General features: G+C 35.1%; 1 protein-coding gene across 1 annotated transcript; it reads left to right on the top strand.

The window, feature by feature from the left end:
• Positions 1-2,819: 2,819 nt before the first annotated feature.
• foxd7 (forkhead box D7) lies at positions 2,820-3,923 on the top strand. The gene has a single exon (XM_062984704.1). It carries the CDS (start codon positions 2,820-2,822, stop codon positions 3,729-3,731), a length of 912 nt encoding a protein of 303 aa, XP_062840774.1. The 3' UTR covers positions 3,732-3,923.
• The last annotated feature ends 7,179 nt before the right edge of the window (positions 3,924-11,102 follow it).

The raw sequence follows: 11,102 nt of genomic DNA, 5'->3' as shown, positions 1-11,102 counted from the left end.
CCACTTATGAGTAGGATTAGAAATGTCCTTGGGAAAAATGACCATGGGATCTGTTTAGAATTGACGCTTTCGTTTATGATGTTATAATAATCTAGCCATTGGTAAACCACTGAGTGAATAAATGTCTAAATGTACAATAAAGTCTGAACAAGCTGCTGTTTTTGTGTTTTGTTGGATTGTTTTATGTAATAGGGCGCTACTTACTTGGTTCAGTTTTGTTTAGATTTTTTGTCACGCCCCAATAATAAACCTTAAGAAATATTTTAATAATTAAGACAACCAGTCCGAAGAACAAATATTTGTCTCCCCACATGATAGAAACGTAGCCCTGCAGGATTCAGTTATTTTCCAACTTTTTCACTTATTGAAACCATTCCTCTCGCGTTTTTCCGCTGTGTCGGACCTGTTTCTAATATCAGCACATGTTTGATAGATTGGGATAAATCCAGTGCAGATTTCGTGCTGTATTGTGGCCCACCCAGACCAGACTTCGGGCCCGATAACGATTACGGGCAGGAAATGTGAGCATCCCAAACAAAAAAGGGACCACTTATATTAAACACAAGCAACCCGAGGCCTGTTCAATTGGAAACATACACATAATACTGGCTTTTATCTAAGAAAAAATTGCTTTCATCCCACCTGCCGCAGGATTAGCCTATATCTACTTGATGGTCTTTATTTCTGTTGAATCACTGAACGCTGCGCAAACTGCCTGCCAACGATATTAAGTAAAAGTGCACAATAGAGCCACCTTACTGTAAATTACCTATATCAGACGATCTGTTATATTAATCCATCAATCACAATGCCAGATTTCAGTCCAATATTTACACCTTAAATTAGGAATACCTCAGATATTTTAATATGCTTCTAAATTTCATTCAGTAGGCCTATTTGTATTTTTACGACTACCATGTGATTGATTGATTGATCGATTGATTAATTACTTTATTGATCCCCGAAGGGAAATTGCAATGTTACAGCAGCAATTTACAATTATCACAAGCATCACACAACGACATGACAATGTAGTACAGGAAAGAATAAAAAATTAAAAGTAATGCAATGCAAAAATAAGATATAAAAATCTAAAAAATATATATAAAAATAATATAAAAAATAAGAATATAAGACATCTATCACAGAGCAAAAACTAAGGGGTTAAGCCTAAAAGGTGCAGTTATAAACATTATGTGTGCAATTTAAGCTGTGTTATATATGTGTATGTCGTACCGTTATTATTATTAGTGATGATAGTAGTAATATTCCTCTTATTCTTTTTTATCTGCAATAATAATTATAATATAATAACACTTTCAGTTTATAAGACTTTTAATTGTAACTTAAAAACAAAATGATCTGCATTTTGTAGCTTTTTAAAAGCGTATTAGTAAAATTAATTTTTTAACAGGATAAATACATCTATTTTATCACATCAGGTGATACAGAATACAGGTTGCAGAACACATCCTACATTCTTCTTTAAAAAAAATTATGTGATTATACAGCTTTATCTGCACCAGCTTTACCATGACTCCAAAAGAAATGAATATTTTTTGTATTTGTAAAAAGTCTAATAAACGTGTCACTTAAACACAAAGATTTCTCACACGGTCTTTGCAATACAAAACTCTGCTCACTGCTCACACTACTCAAAACAAGGCATTGTTTTATTATTATTTCAAGACATTTCAAGTTGTTAAATTGTTACTGCTGTTACATCTTATGAACTGCCATAAATGTAAATGTTTGCAATGTTGAAGTAATTTGCTAAGAATTGCATGTATTTTAATACTGCATATTTGATCAGATGACAACGTGCAATGCATGAAGTTTGTAAAGCAAAATAATATCAAAATGTGTTTTTAATATAGATACTGCCGAATGATGTCATAACACGTTCAGTAAAAGATTGTAATGAACATAAACAACATAAAATGCGATTTATGTCTCTGACCCTTGTGCATATTTAAAATTAAGTTAAGACTATTTTTCAGTGTTCATTATTGCAGTTTGGTGGTAAAAGAGAAAAATATCTTTTTACATTTCTTAAAGCCAACAGCCAGAATTCATTAGAATTGCTATATACTTCAGAAGATTAAAGAACATTAAGATAACATTACTAAAAATGAAAAAAAAAGTCTAATACTACGCGGTTATCAGATTTAGCTGCTCATTGTCACTGATGCGGACAGTTAATATAACGCCTGTGCATTTGCAATATTCTTTTCGTTTATTGATTCTATTTTCCTTAAATTTTTATTCTAAATCATCATCATTTTATTTTAAACCAACCACGCATCTGCATATCGGATGGATGGATGGATGGATGGATGGAAATGTACACAATTTTGTTATAAAAGTTTTAGTACTTATAAAAGTAAATAAAAGTAATTATTTAATAGCGCATTATTTCTGGTTAGTTAGTGATTTAGAAAAGATCGAACGGTTAATTGTGTTGTGCTGCTGGTTTTCTAAAGTGGATTTTGTTTGCTCGTACTTTATGACATCATGGTCACCTGATCTGAGTGAGCAGAGGAAATCCAGCTGCTGAGGGGAGGATGCTGGACAGTGGTAGGAGCGCAGTTCGTTGCGTCGCCAACAGTTTTTTTCTTCTGGCTCCAATGCTGTGAAAGAGTTTTGTTTTGAAGATAATCTTCAGAGTTCGATGAATGGACGATTGTGGTTAGTCTGATTGGCACCGGTCAGTCTAAGGGCTTTTCTTTCTCCTTTAGCTTCATCTTTGGACTGGTACTGAGTTCAGAACTCACCTGTTGGAGCTGGTGGGACCGGACCTTGTTTTTGGATTTGCTACTATGACCTTAGATACGGATTTCATGGACGACTTGGTTATCGACGTGGTGGGAGAAGAGAGCAAGGATTCTACAGAAGAGAGCCAGTCTGAATCACTCCAAGTGGAGACAGGATTAGACTCGGAGTCTCTTACTGCCAGGTATTGCGAAGGTGATGAAAGATATCCGTCCGGACCAAATAAAAGCGCCACAGTCAAGCCGCCTTACTCCTACATCGCTTTGATCACTATGGCCATTCTGCAAAGTCCCAAAAAGAGACTGACTCTCAGCGAGATATGCGACTTCATCAGCCACCGTTTCGCCTACTACCGAGAAAAGTTTCCAGCCTGGCAGAACTCAATCCGTCACAATCTATCACTGAACGACTGCTTCGTAAAGATGCCACGAGAACCTGGCAACCCAGGCAAAGGCAACTACTGGACGCTGGACCCGAACTCAGCCGATATGTTTGAGAACGGCAGCTTCTTGCGCAGAAGGAAACGCTTCAAACGGCAGCACTTCCGATTCAGCTTGCTTAAAGAGCACCCGTTGGAGCCCGTCGGGTTTCCCAGCATCCAGTATGGTGCTTATGGACTCGGCTCGTCCTGTGTGCCCTTACCAAGCCTGGATGTCTATCCGTTTGGATTCCGTCATGCCGCACAGCCATCGTGCCTGCCTGGAGCTCCACCTGGCACGGTTCTTCCAGCGCTGTCCACGTTCTTCTCTCGGAGTTCTCTCCATAATAAAGCTTACTCTCCAGACTCTTTAAGCCCCACACCGCTACACTCGAGTTCTGCATATGCACCCTCCGCTGTCCTCCATCCCACCTCCTTCACCCCGTTTTTCAGTCTTCAGTACGACTACCAGAAACTACAGAACCTAAGCAGCCCTGAACTACTAAATAAACGCGCTTATCTAAACACTGTCGTTGACTAAAACAGAGTATTTTTCTCAGGAAATAATGTTCATGGCATGTTGTGTTTTCAGAAGGCTGTGAGACTTTGATGCCATCCAGTTGGCAATGACTTTTCCCCACGGTTTCATTGGGATTTCTAAGAGAGAGACGTCTGCAGTTTATAAGCTGCTTTGAGTGATTTTAAAAATATTTAAATGACAATACTTCTTTCTTATATGGAATAAAATTAAACAAGTTTTATAAAACCATCCTGTCATGGTTATCAATTTGTTAATTTTGTTGCACGTTTACTGGCCAAAAGCAGAACTATTTTATTGTACTTAATGTTTTTTTATTATTATTATTTAGAATATATTTTTAAAAATTAAGAACTATTTCAAGTTTTAAAACGAAAAAAAAAATTTTTAATAAATTTTTCTCACATAACCTGTGAAAACGGACCACTCAACTGTTAATAATACACATGAACCTAATTAAGTTCTTAATCCAATTCATTAACAAATAAGTAAGGGGTCATTAAGCATGTCAAACTCTTTCAAACTAAGCAAACCTTCAGTAATTTAGAGATATGTTAAATACTATAAAATAAGCTAGATAGCTAGATAGATAGCTAGATAGATAGATAGATAGATAGATAGATAGATAGATAGATAGATAGATAGATAGATAGATAGATAGATAGATATTTTTACTTTGTGCTTCATAGTTTTCCATGAACTTGTATCCATATCAAAGCACTAACGTATTTTTTATTACTGTAAGTTTACAAAATAAATGTAACACTACAAATTAATTTAATTAACGTAATTCAATTTTCGCGTACATAAAATACATAAACACAACCCAGAATTATGATTATTTCTTTTCACTTTAACTGTGTTGTTTTTTCTTTATAAATTAATTAAAATAAAACCATTATTTTGATATACCAAAATTATATTATTTTTATTATTATTATTATTATTTATATAAAAAAACATACAAGTGCTATAGTGCTATATTATTCTTAAATACTGCTCTGATAAATATATGACAATTTTCAGCACAAAGACTGTACTTACTGTAACATCCAGTAAGTATTAATTATTTCACTGATCGGTTGACGTTCCTTCTTGTATTATTTTAAGATAAGATTTTAAAACAATTCTAATAGTATTTATTTAATCTGAAACAGCTTGGTAACTAGTGAAAAAATCATATTTGGCCAGGCAACATTTTCTCAGCTTGGCCGCTTATATTATTTCACTATGCTGAATTGTACAGTATTTCTAACACATTGGTGTCCCATAAGCCATCATGTGCGTGTTTTTTTCAGTAAAGTAATGAATTTGGGTCGCTGTGAAGGCACTTTAAATATATACAACACGACGTGTATCACTCATAACTAGAACCATATTTTCCTCAGAGAGCACATTATAATAATCACTTCAAGACCTGACGGGACGGGTTGTGCAGCTGTAGGCCTGACACATGTATCACAGTATAAAAATCATTTGATTGTCTCGTTTTTATGCCTCGGGCACTCACAACCATCCAGTCTGCATAACACATTTCAACTCAAACATTTACTTTAAAGCCTAATACCCTCAATAAGAGACACCTGAAAGCGGTTTGTTTTACTGATTACTGCTGTAAGCAATTGATGGTTGGGAGAAGACGCTGGTCCTGTTCCCCTATTTCTTATTTATTTTATTATTTACAGTATTTAGCGTGTAGTCATGGAGTTTAGGGGAAAATATTGACAAGCTGCACAGACAGGTCGATCATCAACAAGCCAATTGAACCTTCACACAGAAGTGACGCTCGAATGCAGAAACAGGTACAGGTGGTGGTGGGCAGAGGGTACCACAATATTTTTTTGCCACACTGTTTTTGTGTTTGTGATATTACCCTTTGGTTGTCTTAATCTTTATTTATTGGTTTATGCAGATAATTCATTCTATTCAAGCTGGTAACTAATAATTCCAATCTTGACGTTTGACAGTTTTTTTTGTTATGTGCGTCTATGCATCTGTCTTAAATACATAAATGACATTTTAATTTGAACATTTTACCTAAAACAACGCATTTGAGAGATACAAACAATTCAGTACAAAACCCAATAAATCAAGCTAGCCAACCAATACCAAGACACTCATTCCAACGTACTACTATCAGATAAGTATAACCTATAACCTTCAAATTGATATAATGGTCAACCTAACAATGTACAAATTTGTTTAACAGAAATGGTAAGCTTTAGATCTCGATAAAATCAGTTAATGTAGACCAGCAGTACAAGTTGTCTAATAATACTCAGTGTACATCAGATTTATCTAATATTTTTAACATGAACAGTTGTGAACTTTTCCAAGACTACAGCTTGATTAATTGCATGAGCAATAACTGCTGACAGCACTGATGGGTATTACACAGCGACTTTATTTATTATACTAATGAAGCTATTGGCACCATTCTTCCAAGTCAAATAAATACTCTAGATTGTTACCGGATGGTTGGCTATTTGGTTACACAATGGTAGAACAGCTTTTCCCATTTATTCTCTAAATCCAGGAAATTGATAAATTTGTACCCCTTTACATATTTTAAAAGCTGTCATAAAAGTGTTCTCAGTGTAAAGTGATAGCCTGTGAATGTTATTTAACTCAGTGGGCAAAACGAGTGTAATGAAAAGGTCTAGTGTAGCAGTTTGATGCTGTGTTTGGAAAAGACCACATGTGGAATCATGTTCTTTTGAAGATTTACTGCACAAAACACCTAAAAAAAAAGTTTAGGAACTGCTATCAGAGAAACAGAGACAAAATTAGACTCTGAAAACACAGTGAATTAAAGACAGTTTTAAATGTAATTTTTTATTGCTAAACTATTATTTCACTTTAAATTAATGATTGGAATGCCTCATCTAAGAAGGAGAAAAAATAAATTGGTTCATCATAAGTTAATTGTGGGTTTCCTGAAAATCTAAAATCATATGAACTCCATTTCTGGAAAAGTTGGGAAATTTTGTTAAGTAAAACAAGAATCTGTGATTTGTTAATTCCCTTGAACCTTTATTTAACTTATTTTTTAAATATCCTTTCTTTCTTTAACGTTTCATATAATTAACAAATTATAGAATTTTAATTCTATTGTATTTTACAAAAAACCTACTTTGTGCTTTAGAAAGTTCAATAATGTAATTTAACTTGTGGTATGGCCTTCTTATTTTGATCAGTGATTATAATACTGATTTACTGTCACAGTATGCTTAAGGGAAATTTGTTTAGATGCCTAGATCCAATAAAAAAATAAAAAAAAAACATACTTAATCCAAAACTTTATTATTAAAATGGACCTATTATACCCTTTGCAGCCATAACAGCATCTACTTTTCACTGTGTCTGGGAAAGTTTGCCCATGTAGTTAAAAGAGCATTTGTAAGGTCAGACACTGATGCTGTATATTAAGGCCTGGATTCCAGTTGACAACTGAATTCATTCCAAAGTTGTTTAATGGGGTTGAGGTCAGGGCTGTGTGCAAAGAGGCACAGTTATGCTGGAACAGGAAAGATCTTTCTCCAAACTATTGTTATAAAGTCAAAGGCAAATAATTTAGGCATTTAATTGGTTTTATATGCCTGTTAACAACAGGGGGGTATGGCTGAACACCTGAATGTAGTAATAGGAGAGTTTATCTGCGATGTATATGGAGAAAAATGATTTACTAAAAAATACAGTTAAATTTAATAAAAAAAAACTATTACAGTTTTTAGGACATGGACCCAGAGGATCAAAATTTAATCCTTAAATCAGGTCACTCTCTGTCAGGGTTTCTGTGAAGCAAATATTTTAAACAGTAAGGCACTTAAATCATTAAGGCACTTAATGATTGCATAATAATAAATTCACTTCTAACTAAATAGGATCTAAGGCATCTTTATCATACTGATACACTTTTAACTGACTAAATCACATTGTACTTAAGAGTGATTTGCTTTTATGCACCATATTTTTTATCTTAAGCTTAAAAATAAGGAAAATTAACTGGCACAACAGCAGTCATTCAGACAGTAAAGGGGTTTAAGTTCACTGAATGAAACAGAGGAGTAAAAACTTTGCACCTGACAAAATAATAGAAGTGTTACATCGGGGGAGAGAGACGGCGAGCGAGACGAGGGAGAGATTTGCTGGAAGGTTGAAGCTGACTTTGGATCACACACAACTTTTCACTCCTACCACATGGAACGGTAATGGAAAGATTCCTCCATCGTTTGCTCTGAATAACTCCCTGTATTTAACTTGGTCCCAGCAGAATAATAAAATCTCAGCCTATCTTTGACCTAACACTTGCACCCTGCTTGCTTTAAATCTCTCCCTTCTTTGTCTCAACTCTTAACCCCATACCATCAAAACGCTTTAAAACACATGTGCATCCAGCATTTACGTATGTGCTAGATCTACTGTATATTTCCGGTCTCAAATCATGTGTAAAAGTATGCCTAGGTCTAAGTCCAGTAGTTCCACAGTCAAATCAGTCATTCCTTGTAAAAAGACAGTTATCATAACAAGCTCCAAATATGTGGCCCCAAACATGTCATCACTCAAACCTTCACTGTACGCTGAATCAATGTCACATTAGGCATGTTAATGGCATTATGAATATGATGAATGGCTATTTATGTGACATCCCTTTAGCTGAGTTGCCAGTAAAAACTGCACATCTCATTGTGGTTCTCCATGGTTTATCACCAATGACTTATCATAACTCACATCTTCCCTCACATGCAGGCAACCAGGTTGAGGTTTTAAAGTCCACACATGCGGTGATGACTCTAGCCTTTTTTTCTGATGCCAAGTCAAACAGGTAAGGTTTAACACCTCAACAACCTCAGACACCCTACCAGTTTATACAGTTCTCCCTGTGGAATCAGCCAGTTAAAATGAAAAAAAAACAGACTCAGACTAAGAGAAGTGCTTCATGGGATGTTGTTTTTCAGCCATGGCTACTTGCTGAACAGACAAACTCTACACCACAGGATGTTTTTGTGTTTGAGCTGTTATAGATCATACATAGATAATTTAAAAGCTTAAGCAGCAGTCAGTACATTTTAGGATTTTTTTGTCTATGCTGTTATAGTCATTCTGCCTTTTCTAAACTCTCTGGCCACTTTATTAGGTCCAGCTATCATGTACAAGCATAAATTTGCCATTTTACGAGCAACACTTGTACACACAAATGTAGCTATTCGACTACTTACTGTACCCTGCTAGTCTGTATACTTTATCACTGGAAAAGGACCTCTAAAAGACCCCCACTATCCGAATATGATTTAGGTTGTTGGAGCATGCTCAGCACTGCAATGGCACTTACATGGTACTCAGATAATAATAATTTATTTATTTGAAAAGCGCCTTTCATGACACCCAAGGACACTGTACAATAAGAATATAGAAAATCCCTGCTACACCTCAAGCAATCATTTACGTTGTCAACATATTATTTCTGCATCTGTGTGAGCTCTCTGCAAGTGCACCAGTTTCTTGTACAGAAGGTAGATTGGCAACTCTAAATGATCCATAGGTGCAAGTGAAAGTAAATGAAAACTTGATGTAATTCTGGCACCCACCATGACCCGTAAATAAATAAATTTAAATCTGAATGTAATTCTTTTGATCCACAATTAATGTAAGATATAAAGAACTAAGCCATCACAATTGATTTGGTTATAGTCTTCTAATCATCACACTAGCCAGACATAATCTTATGAGGTATCTAAGGATGATCTATTATTTACCAAAAGTGGATTCATATGTTAGAGAGAAGGATGAGGGAGAGATGGAGTAAGATCAGAGGCGATGACAGAGCGATGTGCCGTGGGAGAGAGGTCTAATATGAGGGAGGTTGCTAAGTCAGTGGTGTCCAGTGTCATCACCGCACCAGCTGCCAAAGTGGCACAACAGATCAGAGGCCCAGCTCTCACCCAGCTCTTTACTGAATAGACACACCAGCACATATACACAGTGTTTTTACCCTATTCGACTAGTCTCTACAAATGTGCACGTATGCACACACATTCCTGCCACAAAATTTAATGACTGCCTTACTCACACACGGAGCTGGGGTTGTTGGATATTGCTTTTTCTGGCAAAGTTCGCTCTCCTTCACGTTTCCATCCATTGGCGCGCTATCCAATTATAAATCACCACTCCTTCCTTTCATCCCATTTTTTCTGCTCTTTTCATTTCATTCTCATCCAACACCAAATAAAGACAAGTAGATTTCATGCACCACAAAGTGGTGTAGTAGCCATGTGTTAAAGCGTAGCATGTTGATCCAAAAAACTGTGTACTAACTACATACTAATAATTAAAAAACAAACAATAATATAAATAATAATAAGCTCTTGCTTTGAAGTCGGCAGCTTAAAACCTAGCTTAAAGTTTCTGATCACATGAACAAAGTAAAAGAATCAAAAGTGGTGTCCTTCTTGCAGGGCAGGCCCATGGTAATATAAAGCTTGATTGTGCAACGTTACCAGCAGCTTCTAATGAATTTCAGACCTGTTTTTCTGTGTTATATATTTAGAAAGCATACAATCAATTTATGAAAAAACTTTGTAATACTATAATACTTATAATAATATTATAGAAATTATAATAATTCAATAATTTCCCTCGGGATAAATAATCTATCTATCTATCTATCTATCTATCTATCTATCTATCTATCTATCTATCTATCTATCTATCTATCTGTCTGTCTGTCTATCTGTCTATCTATCTATCTATGAAATATATTTTAATGATTTAGTCAAATAGCAGTTGCAGAAATCCCAAAACTGCTATTATATAGATTTCCCCTAAGTGTGTAAGTGTACAGTCAATTTACAATATATTTACAGCATTACATTTAAATGTATAGCTAAAAGTGTACTTAAAACAAATATATTTATTAAAATGGGATGGTATTACAGTTTTATTTAACCCTCAAAGCCTCTTTAACAGCTCAAAACATATCTTCAGCCTTTTTAATCAGCTTGATACTTCATGACCTTTCCTAATTGTGTAGAAACTGCAAATAAACAATTGTTTATATTGATATTGTGTTCCAAACACTTCCGTTTTGGTTCTCAAAGATTTCAGCTAGAATACATGATTAAAATCAATACATTTTTTAGTTTCTATCTGGTACTAAGGGTACTGCTCACACACACACACACACACACACACACACACACACACAAACAAACAAACAAACACGCCTTTACAAAATCTCCCATTTTCTAAATGTAATTGTAGTTGATCCCAAAACACCGGACCCCAAAAACAAGGCAGTAAAGACATTGTCAACAAAACATAAGAACAGAATACAATCTAACTGTAGGCAATTATTTCTTACCTTATTAGTATAAT

This window comes from Trichomycterus rosablanca, chromosome 22 (genome assembly GCF_030014385.1).
Source record: "Trichomycterus rosablanca isolate fTriRos1 chromosome 22, fTriRos1.hap1, whole genome shotgun sequence".
In the NCBI taxonomy this organism is placed as follows: domain Eukaryota; kingdom Metazoa; phylum Chordata; class Actinopteri; order Siluriformes; family Trichomycteridae; genus Trichomycterus; species Trichomycterus rosablanca.
Note: the sequence above shows the minus strand (reverse complement) of the source record. Positions and strands in the feature narration are given on the sequence as shown.

Bases quoted from the DNA above. Each gene is read 5' to 3' on its own strand.
- foxd7 (XM_062984704.1), top strand. From the start codon at position 2,820: ATGACCTTAGATACGGATTTCATGGACGACTTGGTTATCGACGTGGTG.